This window comes from Protopterus annectens, chromosome 13.part0 (genome assembly GCF_019279795.1).
Source record: "Protopterus annectens isolate FY-2018-M chromosome 13.part0, PAN1.0, whole genome shotgun sequence".
In the NCBI taxonomy this organism is placed as follows: domain Eukaryota; kingdom Metazoa; phylum Chordata; order Ceratodontiformes; family Protopteridae; genus Protopterus; species Protopterus annectens.
This window is the reverse complement of record NC_056747.1, coordinates 244211085-244231699: the sequence shown is the minus strand read 5'-3', so window position 1 is coordinate 244231699 and position 20615 is coordinate 244211085. Positions and strand designations below refer to the sequence as shown.

Below are 20615 nucleotides of genomic sequence, written 5' to 3'. Positions count from 1 at the left end.
ATGTGAAAACCGAAACTGAGCAGAGAAAGCCAGTGAACATATATTTTTTGGGAAAATTTCAGTAACTAGCTAGAACTAGCTAGTAAGTGCGCTGCCTGGATGCCAGCAAAAAAGAAATACAGATTACCTAATAGAAAATCAGCTACAAAAGGTGAGAAAGAAATACTGACTGGGAATAGTATTCCAGCTGTTCAGCAAAAAGCAGTGCAAGCTCCAGACACGACTTCTAGTAACTTAGAGGAAAGTATAAGACAACTGCACACAGATCTGATTAAAATAAATGAAACACTGATAGAGTATATCAACTCGAATAACAAAAGTGTGAAAAAAATGCTAGAAGGTTTAAACAGATATTCAGATCAGGTGATAAAACTGCAAAAATCAGAGGTCAAAATGGAGAAAAGGGTGGCTGAATATGAAACTGCTCAAAAAGAGATGTTTCAAAAAATAATAGAATTAGAGAATGGAGCATGTAGGAAAAAAAATGAGATTTTTCCACTGTACCAGAGAAGCTGGAAGGAACAGACTGTATTAATTTTATGAAAGTACTAATAAGCAGCTGGAGTGGTATTCCATAGCATGAGTTGTTAATTGAAAGGGCACATCATGTGTATGCTCCAAACCTGGCTATGAGAAAGCAAGATGCAATCCTGCCAACAGAATGAGTTGATTCTTACAAAACTGTGACAGAAGGACAAAGTACTAAAAGTGGGAGACAGCAGAGTGTTTGTAAAAAAAAATGATTACTCCCTGTACACCAGACAGAAGAGGAATACATTTATTTTGCTATTCACGGAATGCCAAGAAGCAGACATGAAATTCAAACTGCTGTACCCAGCTATTTTCAAAATATTATTTCCTGGAGGGACAAAATAATTTTTTGATGCAGTACATGCTAAGGAGGAAATACAAAAATTGTCCAACATAAAGTGAGCTGTGAAACTGAAGGAGATTCTGCTTCTGGTAATAAAGACCACAGAGAGAGAGAGTGCCAGTGAAACCTTTTCCAGTGTTTCAGTGGAAAATGCTTGAGAGAAGTAAAAAAGCACAAGAGTTCACTACAATAATTGACAGTTCATTGGAAATGAATTGGAGACATGATTTGGGAGATGGTGACAAACAGGAGTAAAACTAGTAACATGGACATTGACAAATGTGGGATTACGGAGAAGTAATTATATTTGTGAAAATGTATGTACTTTTTCTCATTCTTGCATAGTGGAAAGGCTGGATTAATGTCCTTAGCTTGATCCAGTAACAAGTTTTAAGAGAAAGTAAGTAAATGAAAAAGAGCATTGAATAGTATAAAGCTTTTTTTCTATCAAGTAAATGTATGCTTAGTAACAACTTTATCTGGTCTTTATGCCTTCATGAAGACAATCTGATAAAGATATATGGTTAGGAGATAATGTTTTCTGAAAGCAGTCAAGTGTCTTCCAAGCTGAGAGAGCTGTAAAGATAAGACAAAACCAGACAGTACTTGGTAGAAGCACAGGCTGTACCACGAGCCTTAACATGGATAACCTTTCTTTTAGGTTAATGCAAGTCTGAGTGTGGCTGTCATTTTGGGACACGTGTTCCTAAAGGAAGGTAAAACTTCAATATTTGAAGATGTACATAGTATTGTGTGTTGGTATTCAGTTAATAGGTGTTGGGGGGTATTGAAGTGTGTTTTTTTTTGTTTGAGGACTTTCAGTAACAAAATTGTAAGATGACATAGGCTCAAGTGGATATGACAACAATAACTTTATAAAAGATCAATGTGTGAAACAGTGTATGCATGTAACATAAAAGTTGGAACTAGATGCTTAAAAAAGCTGTAACATACATGGTGGGAATAATAACATGTTAACATGATGCTTTCAGTAATGTGTCTAAATGTTAGTGGTTTTGCGGATGAACACAAAGAGTAGTGAACTATATTAAAAACGTAGAGCGCAAAAATGCTACAGGAGACAAACTTGGAATGAACTGAACGTGTGAATTTGATAAAGAGAGGTTGTGAGGATGGTCATTCAGCAGAATATCTGGGACAAAGGAAAAGACGAGTATTTATATTATTTGCAAGAGGAGCTCCAGTAGTGATAGAAGAGGTAAAAAAGATAATAATGGTAGATTTGTAGTACTAAGAGGCTACTGGTAAGGGAGGAGGGATTACGCTGGCATGTATTTATATTCCACCTAAAATTGCTTTAATGGAGCTTAAGAAAATTCTAGGAGAAATAATTAGCTTTCAGCAAGGGTTGGGGAATGGAATTTGATTTGCAGCAGATGTGTCGGGGGGGGGCACAAGGGAAAATATAACCAAGGTTGTTAGATTTTTTAAGAAATTTATGAAAATATTTGACATGGAAGATGTGGATTTAGTACTAGGAGTATTTACATATTATTTCTCAAGGTACAAAACTGGACTAGGCTAGACAGTTTGCATTTCACAGGAACGCGTGTATTTAATTGAAAGTCTTGATACACACACACTATTTCAAATCATGCACCAATAATAAATAAAAACACAGGGTAATAAAAATTAAAATGAGACATTGGTGCTTTTCATTGTCTATTGAAAAGAGAGGAATTTAAGGAATGGGTAGTGGAAGTTATTCAGGAACTATTACAAAAGATAGACATTTCTTCTGAAAATATAGCTAGGAAGTGGGATAAAATTAAAGTGAAGTTTAAAAATATGGAAATAAAAAAGAGAGCAAGATATGGTTAAGGAGTAACCAGAATTATTTAGTGGGACTGACAAAATTTTAAAGGATTGTAGAATAGGGGGAATCTCACAGAACAAGTAGAGGAGCAATTGCAGAGTGCTAAACAGAAAATAAGGGATTATCTTGTTAATATGCATGAGTTTAGAACGATTGCTGTTAAGCAACTGTTTTTGATGATAATACTAGAACACAAAAACTTTTAGGACAACGACTCGGGCAACAGGTAGTAGAAGGGGCTGTTGTGAAGCTTAGGCAACCTACAACAAGGAAGAGATCCTGTATAGATATTAGACATATTCTGGAAATTCTATGAAACTCTGTATAAAGCAGAGGAATATGGAAATTAAGAAAAGGTACAAATGGAAATATTATGGAAGGATGAAATATGCCAAGGTTAGAGGTAGATGAGACTCATTTACAAACAGAATAGCAGGAGATGAGATACAAATAAGAAATTCCCCAGGAATCGATGATATTCCTGTGGAAGTTTGGAAGCTAGGAGAGAAGAAACGGATAAAGATGTGAAGGTTTTGTTTAACAGTATTTTAAGAGGAGGCGACGTACCAACTTTGTGGAAGAAAGCAGTGGTAGCTTTAATACCCAAACAGGGTAAAGACCCATAAGATCCCATGTCCTACAGGCCCATTTCAATACTAAACCATGATTATAAAGTATTTATGTCTATAATGGCTAAAAGAATGGCAAGTGTGATTTCAAAATTGATATTTGGACCAATGTGGTTTTGTGGAGGGGAAGCAAACATTTGACAACATTTACAGAACATTGATGATCCAGAGGGATGCAGAATGTAAGAAAATACCACTGTTGTTTGTGGGTGTTAATGCAGAGAAAACATTTAACGGCATAAGCTGGGACTTTGAGCAGGGCAATGGAAGCATTTGTATTCCCTGATAAAATTATAAGGTTGATTAGGATATGTGAGGGATCAGAGGTGAAATTAAAGTGGGTGGATTCCTCTTTGATGGAACCGGGCAGGGGTATCTTCTCTCCCCTCTATTTGCATTCCATTTAGAACCCTTAGCAAAGAAAATAAGGGACTCAGAAATTCAAGGATATAATTGGTATGATGTTCAAGAAAATCTGGCTCTATTGCAGATATTATTTTAGGTTTACTGTCATAATGTGGAATGGCAGTTAATTGAACATGGTTTGGTGAAATGCATTGTTTGAACATTACATAATGCTAACCTGAAATATTCTGACCTGATGTTAACAAAAGTAAGTCTCCATTTGCTAATATGAAGTCGATGTTATGAATGGAGATCGCAGAACAGTGAGGATCAGGAAACTTACCCTTTTCCCCACAGTAGTGTGATGTCAGAGTTGGTACGTATAATTTGCAGGGGGGTTGTGGGGTGCAGGGGGTCTTGCCCCCCTGCAAAATTGTAATCCAATGTATATTTTTGTTTGGGTATGTGTGTCTGTCTTTGTTTGATGCTTGAGTGTCCAAACACCTAATCTAAACCTTACAGACATGGACACAGATGAAGAGTAAGTGTAGCGGAAGTGCAGGAGTCATTGATTACACTTTCACTGCTTTATGGTAATTCTGAATTATTGCGAATGACAATCATCGCATTTTCCATTTTTGACATTCTGCCTTCTTGGTATTACCAAATTCGATGTTATGAGTAAAATACATTTTCCATTCAACATTATGATAGTAAACCATTATTCTATACCTGATAAAACCAGAAAAGGCCATTTCTGTGTTGTGGAACATTTTGAGATGGTTTCATATCTTTTCGGGATACAAAATTAATGAAGCTAAATCAAAGGCAGCTGTAAGTTATGTACCCACAAATTAATTGGTTCAGCAAAATCCATGTTTATGTGGACATGATAAAATGAAGTACTTAGTAGTATGGATTAAAAATTATTCCAGTGTGGCAGCTAAGGATATGTAGGAAGAGACTTAACAAAAGATAATACAAAAACTGAGAAATTGGAAGCTCTGTTACATGGATATGGATAGTAAGATACAAGCAGTTAAAATCTTTAGTCCCTTTAGTCTTATACACAGGTTAGGCATATTTTTATCAACCAGAGGAGAAGTTATGGATAGCAATTAATAAAGAGCTGAAGGATTTTGTCTAAGAGATGAAGATGGCAAGAGTCAAGTGGGATAAGATTCTTCCAACAGAACAAAGCTGATTGGGATTACCCGATCTGAAGGGGTATTTCAGAGGTACAGAATTAAGGCTCCAATACATAGCACAAGCAGAAACCTATAATTCAGAGTGGAAAGGGATGATGATGAAATGGTGGGAAGCTCAAGAAACAAGAAGAGACTGGGATTTTGGATGCAGATCTTTAATAAGAATAACAACAATCATACAGAATATTGTATTCATAAAGCAGCAGAAAGTATTCTAATAACTACTCCAACACAGGAATGGAGAAAGGAGATTCTGACAATAGGGATGACTGCAATAAGGGATACAGACAAATAGGCAAGGGGGGCTGGAGTCTGTTGGAGAAAACTGGCAAAGGAATTAAGGTATTGGGAGCAAATAACTAAAGAGGGAAAGGTAATAGAATGGGAAGACACCAAGAATGTATTTGGACTGCAGGTTAGAGATTGCATTCCCTTTCAATCAAGGATTGATATCAGAGTATAGGCAAAGAGAAAAAAATGGGGGGGGGGTCTTAAATGAAAGACCAGCAGTGTTGGAATTTTTAGTAGAGTCTAGAACAGAAGCTGCTGTTAAAAAAGGAATAATTAGTAGATGATTAATCATAGGAGGTTAGAAAAGATTGGGGAAGAATGATTGGATAAGCAATTCACAAAGAAATAATGGGGGATATGTATGTCTCCCACATATGCAAAAAATCTAGAAGATTTAGGATTTGTGGTGGTGTTGCGGTAGCGTTGTCGCCTCACAGTAAGATGCTGTCCGGTTCGATTCTCAGCTAGAGCATCTTCTGCGTGGAGACATGCATGAATGGGCGTACCTTCATTAAAGGTTGTGCGTCAGGCCTGGCAAGCCGGTACGTAAAAATCAACTGCCAATCATTAGTGGACCGGAGTTCTGCTGTGGCGACCCCTAACCGGGAAAAGTCGAAAGACACAAACAAACTTGGAAATATTTACATAGGCATATTTATACCCCAGGTAGACAGCAAATGTTGGAAATGTGATGGGGAAGAAAAAGGTAATTGGGAACATATTTTCTGGTAGTGTAATGAGTTGCCAGACTTTAAAGATTAGCTGCAGACTACTCTGTCAGAAATGCTGGGAGAACAAATTGATGCAACTAAGGAACTGAGTTTTTGAGCTATGATTCAGAATCAGAACTGCCTAGACATAGTAAGGACTTGCAGAGTCTTAATTATGGTTGCTGCCAAAAAAGCATTTACTAGAAAATGGAAATCAAAGTTTAAACCAACTGTACTAGAAGTAGTGAATATAGTAACAGAGAGAAAACAACTGGAACTGGGATTTTTCGAAAAGGATAGAAACAAATTACATAGAAAAAAATGGGAATTGTGGGAGCAATACATACAGGGGAGAAATTACATTTTAAAAGAAGGCAGGGTTTAAATGAGCTATGTAATGTTAGACAATGATTGGGTAGATTATAAGTGATGTATAATGTTTGCAGCTAAGATTGTCAGGATGGTGTGTTTTCATTTACATAACTGTATGACTGTCTGTGTTATAAGTGATGATAAAGATGTTTTCATTTTTTTGTTTTAAAAAAGATGATGTAGAGTACAGAAAGGTGTCAGTGGTCAAACTGTGTCTCAAGGGTGTGGACCTCATAACAACTTCAGTTTTCACGATTCATCATGCCAGATTTCAAATAAGTGTCTTCCACTGTGCACTCCAAATTCCTTGATCTCAACATTTCAGCCCTCTTTCATCCATCTTAGAAATCAAGTCTCCTTATCCCACCTAGCCTAATAGTTTAGAGATCCCTATTCTTCACCTGGGGAATCAATTCTAACTGTAACCTATTGAAACTTTGCTTACTGTGGATGCAATTGCCTTAGGGTGGGGAGTGCATTTCAAGAGGTAGGCCATCCAGGGGACTTGGACACTGTAGGAATCCCATTTGCACATTGATGCTCTTGAAATTAGGCCAGTTCTTATGTCCCTCCTGGTCCTTTAGGTCGCTGTGGTATAGTAGACATTGTAAGGAAATAGAAACACATTTCTACCCACTTTGCCGAGAGGCAGGTTGTAGCACTAGGCCAACTGCCATAGATTCCTTGTGGCAATACATGATGTTCATCGTGCATACAGCTGTAGTCATCGTGGGGCTCCGCCTAATGTTTTCAGGAAGGCCATGTGAGGTTCCTGAGTTTGAGAGGGTGGCTCAAATATGCTACAAATTGCGAGCAGTCTTGCTCTATGGTTAATTGCACCTGGATGGCTCGGCGCATCGTGTGCTGTTAATTAACCTTGAGGTGTAAGTGTTCCTTATGAATATGGACACCTCCTTTCTTTTGGTGTTGTTGTCCGGATTTTAAATGGAACGAAGAGATATGTGGAGGCGAACCTGTTAGTGCAAGTGCTGGGTGCTCAGGAGCCTGAAACTAGGCTTCTCACTGCCAGCACAGACATCATGTTCCATGTTGGAGAAGGGCCTCGAAAAGTGCATCTTGAGATTGAGACTTCTGGCATTGAGCAGCATTACCCTTGGGGTTTTTTTTTTTCCTTGGTGTTCTAGGTGGTAGGTTTAGAATTTGAGCCTTGCTCAAAAAGGCACTCATAAAAGTGGTGGTTTTGCCATCCGGAAAGCTCAGGGTGACAGGTGTCATTCGGGCGGCGGGTTTGTCCAGCATGTCATCCCAGGCAGACAGACATTGATCCCCTTGAATGACACCAGAAATTTAAGCCAATTATTAAAGCTGATCATCTTATCACCAGGGCATCATTCTAGGTGAAGGTAGGATACTGCTCGGCGTCAGGCTCGTACCGCCTCACATAATCAGAGAGCCCTCGATGTCCTTGGCGAGTCTGTTGAGGCTCAGGTCGCTGGACACCTCAGCGTGACAATGACTGAGTCGCATTTGTGTACCTGCTGGGTTGAGAGACCTGAGTGCTTCTGCGTTATGTGGCGGATTCAGCCCCACAGGCAGCTTACTGTGACCTTCTTTACTCAGTCTGAGGAGCGGACGCCAGTGTGTCTGATCATGAAATCACCAACGACAAGTGTGCCCACATTTTATACTGGCCTTAAGGGCTGTGACTGTTTGACACCTGATCAGTGGTCTATGTGTTGCATGTGTTGGGTCGGAGGTGGTGGTTGTTTGGTGTCTGCCGGTGGCCTCTGCTGTTTTTGGTGTTTTGATCGAGCCTCCGAGTATGTCTTTGTGTGAGTATGTGTATGACGAAAGTTAGATATGTGTGACTGGGTATGTATTGTGTGGTTACCTTCTCCTCCTGTCTGTCTGCATAGTCCTATGTTGAGAGAGTCAGCCTCCAGTTTGGCCAGAGAAGGTATCTCGTGATGTATTTGTGTTTTGTGGGAGAAGGAGAGGATTGTCTGTGCATGAGGTAAAGTTGTAACATTGCCTCTCAATTTATCTTGTAGGTTCACTAGTTGAGTTTTTGAGAGGACACTAGCAACCGATCCCCATATGCCTAGAAGTAGTAGATAAAGAGATCTTTCAAAGGACTGGGAAGTGGGTTTAGGCTGGTGGTACTATCTATAATGAGTGCTTTATCAAGGGCAAAGTACTGTATGAGTAAGTGCTAGGTTTACAGATAGAGAATAGTCTACTTGGGAATCAAGTAGAGATGAACCAGTTATAGGATATGCTGGTTAGATCAGCAGTACAGCCTCAGAATAATTAGATGGCCCAAATAATAAATCCTTGTTTCAATCACGCTGCTCTTGTGTGCAACAGTGGCAATCTGCTTAAACGTGCTTTTACGCTGATTTGGGACACATATTCCTATAAGGAAGGTAAAATACCAATATTTGAAGATGTACATAGTATTGTGTGTTGGTATTCAGTTAATAGGTGTTGGGGGTATTGAAGTGTGTTTTTTTTGTTTGAGGACTTTCAAGTAAAAAAAATTGTAAAGATGGACATAGGCTCAAGTGGATATGACAACAATAACTTTATAAAAAGATCAATGTGTGAAACAGTGTATACATGTAACATAAAAGTTGGAACTAGATGCTTAAAAGCTGTAACGTATACATGGTGGGAATACAAACATGTTAACATGATGCTTTTCAGTAATGTGTCTAAATGTTAGTGGTTTTATGGATGAACACAAAAGAGTAGTGAACTATATTAAAAACGTAGAGCGCAAAAATGCTACAGGAGACAAACTTGGAAATGAACTGAACGTGCAGGAATTTGATAAAGAGAGGTTGTGAGGATGGTCATTCAGCAGAATATCTGGGAAAAGGAAAAGAGACTTCAGTATTTATTATTATTTGAAGAGGAGCTCCAGTGATAGAAGAGGTAAAAAGATAATAATGGTAGATTTGTAGTACTAAGAGGCTACTGGTAAGGGAGGAGTGGATTACGCTGGCATGTATTTATATTCCACTCAAAAATTGCTTTAATGGAGCTTAAGAAAATTCTAGGAGAAATAATTAGCTTTCAGCAAGGGTTGGGGAATGGAATTTGATTTGCAGCAGATGTGTCGCGGGGGTACAAGAGAAAATATAACAAAGGTTGTTAGATTTTTTAAGAAATTTATGAAAATATTTGGCATGGAAGATGTGAATTTAGTACTAGGAGTTCAGAGTGAATTTACATATTATTTCTCACAGGTACAAAACTGGACTAGGCTGGATAGAGTTTTGCATTTCACAGGAACGCGTGTATTTAATTGAAAGTCTTGATACACACACACTATTTCAAATCATGCACCAATAATAAATAAAAACACAGGGTAATAAAAATTAAAATGAGACATTGGTGCTTTTCATTGTCTATTGAAAAGAGAGGAATTTAAGGAATGGGTAGTGGAAGTTATTCAGGAACTATTACAAAAGATAGAAATGTCTTCTGAAAATATAGCTAAGAAGTGGGATAAAATTTAAAGTGAAGTTTAAAAATATGGAAATAAAAGAGAGGAAGATATGGTTAAGGAGTAACAAGAATTATTTAGTGGGACTGACAATTTTAAAGGATTGCGGAATAGGGGGAATCTCACAGAACAAGTAGAGGAGCAATTGCAGAGTGCTAAACAGAAAATAAGGGATTATCTTGTTAATATACATGAGTTTTTAGAAAGATTGCTGTTAAGCAACTGTTTTTGATGATAATACTAGAACACAAAAACTTTTAGCACAACGAAGCTTAGGCAACCTACAACAAGGAAGAGATCCTGTATAGGTATTAGACATATTCTGGAAATTCTATGAAACTCTGTATAAAGCAGAGGAATATGGAAATTAAGAAAAGGTACAAATGGATATATTATGGAAGAATGAAATATGCCAAGGTTAGAGGTAGATGAGGCTCAATTACAAACAGAATAGCAGGAGATGAGATACAAGTAAGAAATTCCCCAGGAATCGATGATATTCCTGTGGAAGTTTGGAAGCTAGAAGAGAAGAAACTGATAAAGATGTGAAGGATTTGTTTAACAGTATTTTAAGAGAAGTACCAACTTTGTGGAAGAAAGCAGTGGTAGCTTTAATACCCAAATAGGGTAAAGACCCATAAGATCCCATGTCCTACAGGCCCATTTCAATACTAAACCACAGATTAGAAAGTATTTATGTCTATAATGGCTAAAGAATGGCAAGTGTGATTTCAAAATTGATATTTTGGGACCAATGTGAAGTTTTGTGTGAGGGGAAGCAAACATTTGACAACATTTACAGAACATTGATGATCCAGAGGGATGCAGAGATGTAAAGAAAATACCACTGTTGTTTGTGGGTAAGTTAATGCAGAGAAAACATTTAACAGCATAAGCTGGGACTTTATGAGCAGGGCAATGGAAGCATTTGTATTCCCTGATAAAATTATAAGGTTGATGAGGAGGATATATGAGGGATCAGAGGTGAAAATTAAAGTGGGTGGATTCCTCTTTGATGGAACCAGGCAGGGGTATCTTCTTCCCCTATTTGCATTGCCATTTAGAAGGCCCTTATAAAAAATAAGGGACTCAGAAATTCAAGGATAAAATTGGTATGATATTCAAGAAAATCTGGCCCTATTGCAGATATTATTTTAGGTTTACCATCATAATGTGGAATGGCAGTTAATTGAACATGGTTTGGTCAAATGCATTGTTTGAACATTACATAATGCTAACTCTGAAATATTCTGACCTCATGTTAACAAAAAGTAAGTCTCCATTGCTAATATGAAGTCGATGTTATGAATGGAGATCGCAGAACAGTGAGGATTGGGAAATTTACCCTTTTCCCCACTGTAGTGTGATGTCAGAGTTGGTATGTATAATTTGCAGGGGGGGGGGGTTGTGGGGTGCAGGGGGTCTTGCCCCCCTGCAAAATTGTAATCCAATGTATATTTTTGTTTGGGTATGTGTGTCTGTCTTTGTTTGATGCTCGAGTGTCCAAACACCTAATCTAAACTCTGCTACAGACATGGACACAGATGAAGAGTAAGTGTAGCGGAAGTGCAGGAGTCATTGATTACACTTTCACTGCTTTATGGTAATTCTGAATTATTGCGAATGACAATCATCGATTTTCCATTTTTGACATTCTGCCTTCTTGGTATTACCAAATTCGATGTTATGAGTAAAATACATTTTCCATTCAACATTATGATAGTAAACCATTATTCTGTACCTGATAAAACCAGAAAAGGCCATTTCAGTGTTGTGGAACATTTTGAGATGGTTTCATATCTTTTCGGGATACAAAATTAATGAAGCTAAAACAAAGGCAGCCGTAAGTTATGTACCCATAAATGAATTGGTTCAGCAAAATCATGTTTATGTGGACATGATAAAATGAAGTACTTAGTAGTATGGATTAAAAATGATTCCAGTGTGGCAGCTAAGGATATGTAGGAAGAGACTTAACAAAATATAATACAAAAACTGAGAAATTGGAAGCTCTGTTACATGGATATGGATAGTAAGATACAAGCAGTCAAAAATCTTTAGTCCCTTTAGTCTTATACACAGGTTAGGCATATTTTTATCAACCAGAGGAGAAGTTATGGATAGCAATTAATAAAGAGCTGGCGATTTTTCTAGGAGGAGAAGATGGCAAGAGTCAAGTGGGATAAGATGATTCTTCCAACAGAACAAAGCTGATTGGGATTACCCGATCTGAAGGGGCATTTCAGAGGTACAGAATTAAGGCTCCAATACATAGCACAAGCAGAAACCTATAATTCAGAGTGGAAAGGAATGATGATGAAATGGTGGGAAGCTCAAGAAACAAGAAGAGACTGGGATTTTGGATGCAGATCTTTAATAAGAATAACAACAGTCATACAGAATATTGTATTCATAAAGCAGCAGAAAGTATTCTAATATCTACTCCAACATGGGAGTGGAGAAAGGAGATTCTGACGATAGGGATGACTGCAATAAGGGATACAGACAAATAGGCAAGGGGGGCTGGAGTCTGTTGGAGAAAACTGGCAAAGGAATTAAGGTATTGGGAGCAAATAACTAAAGAGGGAAAGATAATAGAATGGGAAGACACCAAGAATGTATTTAGACTACAGGTTAGAGATTGCTTTCCCTATCAAGGACTGGTATCAGAGTATAGGCAAAGAGAAAGAAATGGGGGTCTTAAATGAAAGACCAGCAGTGTTGGAGTTTTTAGTAGAGTCTAGAACAGAAGCTGCTGTTAAAGGAATAATTAGTAGATTAATCATAGGAGGTTAGAAAAGATTGGGGAAGAACGATTGGATAAGCAATTCACAAAGAAATAATGGGGGATATATGTATGTCTCCCACATATGCAAAAAATCTAGAAGATTTAGGGTTTGTGGTGGTGCATGCGGTAGCGTTGTCGCCTCACAGTAAGACGCTGTCCGTTCGATTCTCAGCTAGAGCATCTTCTATGTGGAGACATGCATGAATGGGCACCTTCATTAAAGGTTGTGGGCCAGGCCTGGCAAGCCGGCACGTAAAAATCAACTGCCAATCATTAGTGGACCGAGTTCTGCTGTAGCGACTTTAACCGGAAAAAAGTCAAAAGACAAACAAACTTTGAAATATTTACATAGGCATTTTTATACTCCAGGTAGACAGAAAATGTTGGAAATGTGATGGGGAAGAAAGAGGTAATTGGGAACATATTTTCTGGTAGTGTAATAAGTTGCCAGACTTTAAAGATTAGCTGCAGACTACTCTGTCAGAAATACTGGGAGAACAAATTGATGTAACTAAGGAACTGAGTTTTTGAGCTATGATACAGAATCAGAACTGCCTAGACATAGTAAGGCCTTGCAGAGTCTTAATTATGGTGGCTGCCAAAAAAGCATTTACTAGAAAATGGAAATCAAAGTTTAAACCAACTGTACTAGAAGTAGTGAATATAGTAACAGAGATAAAACAACTGGAACTGGGATTTTTCGAAAAGGATAGGAACAAATTACATAGAAAAAAATGGGAATTGTGGGAGCAATACATACAGGGGAGAAATTACATTTTAAAAGAAGGCAGGGTTTAAATGAGCTATGTAATGTTAGACAATGATTGGGTAGATTATAAGTGATGTATAATGTTTGCAGCTAAGATTGTCAGGATGGCGTGTTTTCATTTACATAAATGTATGACTGTCTGTGTCATAAGTGATAAAGATGTTTTCATTTTTTTGTTTTAAAAAAAGATGTAGAGTACAGAAAGGCGTCAGTGGTCAAACTGTGTCTCAAGGGTCTGGACCTCATAACAACTTCAGTTTTCACGATTCGTCATGCCAGATTTCACATAAGTGTCTTCCACTGTGCACTCCAAATTCCTTGATCTCAACATTTCACCCCTCTTTCATCCATCTTAGAAATCAAGTCTCCTTATCCCACCTAGCCTAATAGTTTAGAGATCCCTATTCTTCACCTGGGGAATCAATTTAACTGTAACCTATTGAAACTTTGCTTACTGTGGATGCAATTGCCTTAGGGTGGGGAGTGCATTTCAAGAGGTAGGCCATCCAGGGGACATGGACACTGTAGGAATCCCATTTGCACATTGATGCTCTTGAAATGAGGGCAGTTCTTATATCCCTCCTGGTCCTTTAGGTCGCTGTGGTATAGTAGACATCTGTAAGGAAAGAGAAACACATTTCTACCCACTTTGCCGAGAGGCAGGTTGTAGCACTAGACCAACTGCCATAGATTCCTTGTGGCAATACATGATGTTCATCGTGCATACAGCTGTAGTCATAACAGATGGGTTCTCCTGCCGTCAGGTGGGTCCTCGGTCGGCCGAATTCCAAAGTCTAGGTCCGGCATCGGTTGTCGTCGCTTCTTCCCTGACGTCAGAGCGCCAGGGGTATAAAATAACAAGCTGACGCCATTTTCTACAGTCTTTCTTGCCGCGCGGTGCCCGAAGAAGAAGCAGTTCGCAAGTGCTGGTCGGCCAGCTCCTGAAATTACGAAAATTTTGCAACCGAAGTCTTCTTGAAAGCTGGCACTGCTAGAAACTTTTCTTGCCTCAGACCGATGTCAGACAAAGTTAATAATTGTATTTCATGTGGGAAGCAAATACCGCATATGATTTCATTCCTCTGTATTCCTTGTTTAGGCCCAGACCACGACATCTCGGTCTGTCGCTTTTGTGCTACATTCAATAAACGCACTATTGCTGCCTCATGGAGTTTGCCCAGCATTATTTTGGCCAAAATTTAACTATATTATGTCGCCGGATACTCCACCCAGTTTTGGTCTAAAAATGCAAAGACAAAGACCGACACACGAGGTCCGCGGCCTCACCGACACCATGCCAAAGCCGACTACACATGGTCCGGTTCTCAGTGAGGCGCCTACGCAGCCCCTGACTACCGACGACACTACATTGGCGGTGTCTCCTGTGCCCGAGGTCGCAGGCTCCTCAGCCCATACCCCTACAGATACCGGCCACTCTTGGCGGTGAATTCAAATGGACAGGCCCACTCTCCTCTCAAGGTGTCTTCAGACCTTCCTCTTCTTTTTCCATCAAGGCTTACACTAAGTCTAAAGCAGCCATGCATTCTAAGAGACAAGCTACACAAGGCCCATCTCCAGCCCCATGCCTAAAAACAGATGCTTAAAATGGCTGAGGATTTGATTACTTTTATCAGGGGTTCATACCGGACAAAGGCTCCAGAGTGGAGGAAGAATCCCTCCTCTGATCAGGGCTCCATTATTTCAAAGCACTCTGATGAACAGGAACATTCTTACTCCCTTTGAAGATTCTGATGCTGAGGAGTCCATCCTGCCTGTCGTCCCCCAGAGGATTACTCATTTGGGGAAACTTTGCATACCTTAAGGGAACACTCCACTGGGAAGGCCAAGATTATTCAGATTCCAAGAAAAGGCTTAGGGAATTTCTCTGCTACCTCAGCACAGGCCTCTAGCTATACCTCCTGTCTTGACATACTAGATGATGTGTACTCTGAGGCCTGCCTCAACCCGGATTCTCTACCTAGCTCCAGTCAAGCCAGACAGGTACTACAGGGTTCCTTGACTCACACCAATTTCTATACAAAAGCCATGCTGCTGACCCAGAAACCATCTCACAGGGCCCCAAGGGAATTAAGGCCTCCACTGCTAAAAATCCATTGCCTCGAGAGATTCCAGATCCTTAGAAAGGTGGGGAAAAAGGTATATACCGCCACCTTAACTATGAGGGCATTAAACTGTCGTTCCATATGCTAAAGTACCAACAGTTTTTGTTATCACAATTGAGAAGTAAAATGTCACAACCTGAACAACCAGACTTGAAGGAGTTGCAGGATTTGATGATAGTGCAGAACAAGTGGGTAAACATACTTTACAATGTGGTTTTGATGCTCTAGAGGCCCCATGTAGAGCTGCTGTTACAGGATCAATCATACGTAGGCATGCCTGGCTCAAGGAACAAACCTTACCAGATCATGTCAAAGCCAAATTACTAGATGCCCTCTACAAAAGGATGTATTATTTTGTGCTAATGCTGAGGAGGTATTAAGAAAATGGAGGAAAAGGCTAAATCAATGCAAATAGTGAAAGACTTTCTACAGGCACAACCCCACGCTTCAGTAGAAATTGGCCTTCCAAAAATTGGTCCCTTTCCAGCCACGGACAGACCCCAAAGAGGTAGATACAGGCGCAGGGGCAAGGCAATCCCAAGGATCGTTAGAGGCAGACAATGGCAAGCTCCTACACAAAGAGGTGGTGAGGATAACTCGCAACCATTCAGAAAGCAAGCCCAATGACTTTCCCTTTGCATGCCAAGCAAGACTCAAATGGCAGCACCATTAGGCGGAAAAAACTGGCATTATTTTCAAACAATTGGCATATTGTCACAAAAAGACAAAATGGATCCTGGACATTATAAACAGAGGCTACAGATTCCATTTTCACACCCTTCCAAAATGAGAGGCATGCCAAACTGCCACACAATCAAAGGGCAGAGGCACAAAGACTAATTTCAGATCTCATAGACATGAAAGCTATTCAAGAGGTACCTACTCACCTAACAAGGTCAAGGTTTTTATTCCAGACTATTCCTGGTACCAAGGAAGGGAAAAGATTGGAGACCTATTTTGACCTATCCATCCTAAACACATTTCTACTCATCAAAATTCACGATGCTCACTCTACAGCAGCTTCTTACCATGCTGGGCAAGGAGTCTTGGCTGGTAACATTGGACCTCAAGGAGGCATACCTGCATGTCCCAGTCAGACAAAATTGCAGAAGATACCTCAGATTTCTTGCAGGTTCAACCCATTATCAATTCTCTCTGCGTTCTTTGGCTTATCTACTGCCCAGAGTATTCACGAAATGCCTGGCATCAGTAATTGCCTACTGCAGACTTCAAGGGATACAAATATACCCCTATTTGGACGACTGCCTGATCCATGCGGACAACAAGCACATTCTTCTGAAACATCTGGCTTATGTAATAATGTTGTTGAATTCTCTGGGATACACAGTCAACAAAAAGAAATCAAGGCTAATACCCTCTCGAAAATAATTTTCCTGGTGCCAACTTGGACACAAACACCCAGATGGCCTACCTCATGCCAGAGAAGCAGGGGCAACCAACTCAATACTTCAGAACACTAGCAAATTGCACCAGGCTGACTGCAAGGGAAATCCTGCAGGCTCTGGGATTCATGGTATCTTGCTTCTTACTAATCCCATGTGCAAAGCTGCATATGAGGAAACTTCAATGGTACCTGAAAAACCTATGGTCTCAACACAGCCACAGCCTGGAAACAATAATACCACAAATTCCATGTCTTCAAAAGGAATTTCTGTGGTGGGCTCAAGCATGCCGAGCAAACGCAGGTCTCCCATTCAGCAAGCCTCAAGCAAAGCAAGTCATCACAACAGACACCTCGGACTACGCCTGGGGGGCGCACATGACAGATCAGTGCATTCAGGGCAAATGGTCCCAAAAAGAAAAGCACCTACACATCAATCAAAAGGAAATGCTAGCAGTAATAAATGCTATTATAGCTTTCAAAGACTTCCTGCAACCAGGTCAACTATTGATAAGGATGGACAACACCACAGTAATGTGGTACATAAACAGGGAGGAACCCACTCATACCCCCTATGCAGACTGGCCATGTCACTTTGGAACATGGTCCTGGACTTACAAATCGAACTACAAGCACAGTACTTGCCAGGCAAGGAAAACACACTGGCAGACAACCTAAGCAGAAATATGACAGATCCACACGAATGGAAGTTGCATCCTCAAGTTTTTACAGAGATAATTCAAGCATGGGGAAGGCCAGACATAGATCTCTTTGCCTCCCATGAGAATCACCAATTGACAAAATTCTGCTCAAGGATTTTTCATCTAAAGGCCTGGAGAGTGGATGCTCTCTCTTTCAGTTGGACATCAATGACAGTTTATGCCTTCCCACCTCTTCCTCTGCCCAAAGTTCCATTAAAACCAGAGCAGACAGGACCAAAGATGATTCTCATTGCTCCAGACTGGCCAAGACAACACTGGTACCCACTCCTGAGGAGCCTGGGACACATTCCCACCATGGACCCTGGGCCTCTAATGCCTCTTCTTCTGACTCAGCCAGCTCTCAAAACTCTTCACAGTCAGCCAAAAACACTCAATCTAGCTTACAGGAAGATTCCTCAGCATCACAGCAGACCCCTACCTCCAAGGAGGTGCAGGATGCTACTCTGGAGTGCCAGGAAGGCCATCTACCAGGAAAGCTTTAGCTCCGCAAATGGAAACGGTTTGTGTCTGGATATGAGAAAGGCCAGGATCCTGAAAACTATTGAATTTACCTCTCAAATATTACAGTAGTATCTAGCTGAGCTGTTAAGCAGTGGACTTTTGTTATGGGCTTGGAAGGCTTAATCACAAACTTTCTGTTTTGAAAATTTTTAAGATCAAATTTTTTCAACATTTTGTTTATTGAACGAATTAAAAGACAATTCCAGCTCAAATTCCACCTTAGAATCCATTTTTAATGCCATCATGATTAAATGGTGGCATAAAATTACTTAAAACTTTAATATCTGATGTATCTAAATTACAATAGGTATTCGATTCACTATCACATGAAACAAAGGAGGCATCTGAAACATCTTCTCATTCTTCATCGCTATATTCAGCATTCAACACCACTTCTGTATATATACGCTGAACACTCTGATGTATTTGAAAAAAATACCATAAATGCATTTTTCATACCATTTTCTGCAGCTGACAGGGCTTTTCTACCAGGGCAGTGGCTCTATCTGTATTTGGCCTTTTTCTGTAATGCCACTCTAAATGACATTTTGTCTTCCTTTAAAACATTTGTGGGGCAGTGCAAGTCGGACATTTATGTACAATTCCAGGTCTTGTTTCAGTGCTACTGTTGTTTGAGGTATGTTTCCATGATGATGGCTGCCAAGGTGGATTAGCTAGGGGTCTGTTATCTAAAGATTATCAAAGCTGGTCCTCTTATCAGGCATGACAGTTATACACTTACTGTAATATTTGATTTACAAAAAGCATTGTTTTTAAACTTCCTCTCTCTTACCACCTGCTGATCAGCCCCCTCCGCTCCTCATTCAGCTGGCCCATTTGTTCCTTCTTTATCCGAGGTTAGAGCTGACTGAATGGAGATATCATTTAGGCAGCCATGATCTTTTTTGTATATACTTTGAGTATCTCCATAAATATGCATATATTGGTGAAACTACTAAAATGTTTAAGGTTAGGTTATAGGAATGTGTGAGGGGTATACAAAAATGAAATGAAAGCCTGGTTGCTCTGCAGTGATGAGAAATGTCATGATGGTTGTTGTAATAATTTGAAGGCTACTAGAACATATTAATGTTGATGGGAGGGTGATAGAGGTCTGAGGGATGTACATATATATGTGTGTGTGTATGTATACATACACGTATATACATTTTAAAGTACCAGATACTAAGAACAAGAGGACTAAACAGAAAATGAAATTGGAAGTGTTCATTGTGATAATTCTATTATGGATTTTTTTTGTTTCATTTGGCTGTGTTGATTGTTACTCAGAAATTTTGTACGGTGTAGAATACTTTTTTATGGACTGAAGCCCCAGAGGGTTTATAAGTTTTTCTTGATTTTCTTTCTTTGTTTCTGCTTGCCGGTTAGTTGTCATCATGTTTCGTTACTAATCCCATAGAGCATGCTCAGTAATTTGCTCCAGGGTTCAGTGCACAGTGTGCATGTCATTTTCCTTCGTCAAGACTCTCCAGCACTGTCCACTCAGAAACTAGCCCTCACTTGTGGTCTCCGGTTTCTGTCTAGGACTGTACTCCAGGCACATACACCCCACAAACTCCTCCAAAGAAAGATGAGCTAGTGATGTAGCATCATTCCTTTCTTCCTCCTAATCGAACTCTGATAGTTTGGGTCGGTGCCTAGGGCTTTATCCCTGGGCGGCAACAGGCTGGTCCACCTTTGGTAACATTCCCATCTTTTTCTTTTGGCCCCTCCCAAAATTTAGTGAAAGCTGGCCGCCTTTTAGAGATGCATCATTATAATAAGAACACAACTTCCATTCCTCCATGGCAGTAAAGGTACTGTAACTGTATAAGTAAAAGGGCTGTTATCTTTTACAGTGTCTATTCTGCACTTTATTTGCAAAAATATTTTTAACAGATTTTATAGTTTAGCTGTAGTAGTTTTAATATTAATGCTGTTTCTCTCACAGGGCAAGGCTATAGTTGTATATCTTTGAATCAGTTCTATTACATGCTGACAAGTAAGATGTAGATGTATTTTAATATGAATATCCTTTTTATTTCAGACACCAGCTGCTGTGAAGAGAGTCAAAGAACTGCTTACTGCTAAACCAGTGTGTGTAAGTGTTTGTATTCAGAATTTGTTACTTTCTATATCCTGGACACTGTAATGGGGGGGGGGGGGGGGGGGCTGTTACCTGACGGTATTGTTCACATTTTTTGTTAGCTGCTAATATCAGCACAGGCCTGTAAGTTTTTACTTACTTTGTTAGCAAATACAAGCTAGGCTTGTAACAGCATTAACAGTCTCCTTGACAGCTAGAAGCACAGTTAGCATCAGGTCAGTGACTTGTACTGAATGCTTGGATTGACGATGCACTAGTGCCATAACAGCCTTCTTTGTTTTTACTGTGGATTCCTATTCCTGATGAATGCAGGTCTGACTTGATGTTGTGCTACAACATGGCTCTTTTAAGTATGTACTCCATGTACCAGGTATTCTAATTCATTTTGACTGTTATTTCTTCTCCCTCACTGGTTTGGTTGCCAATACTGCCAAAATGAGTCACATAGGAAGGGAGTGGGCTTAA

At 39.7% G+C, this 20615-nt stretch overlaps 1 protein-coding gene across 2 annotated transcripts in view; it reads left to right on the top strand.

Moving 5' to 3' along the window:
• LOC122787208 (iron-sulfur cluster assembly 1 homolog, mitochondrial-like) overlaps positions 1 to 20615 on the top strand; it is a 161446-nt gene that overhangs the window by 29200 nt on the left and 111631 nt on the right. The window contains exon 2 of one of the 2 annotated variants that reach the window (XM_044053798.1): positions 20091 to 20144. The exons of the other annotated variant lie outside the window; for it this stretch is intronic. Within the exon in view, the coding sequence (XP_043909733.1) occupies positions 20091 to 20144 (54 nt within the window). The remainder of the gene's footprint in view (positions 1 to 20090; positions 20145 to 20615) is intronic. 2 annotated transcript variants of the gene reach the window in all.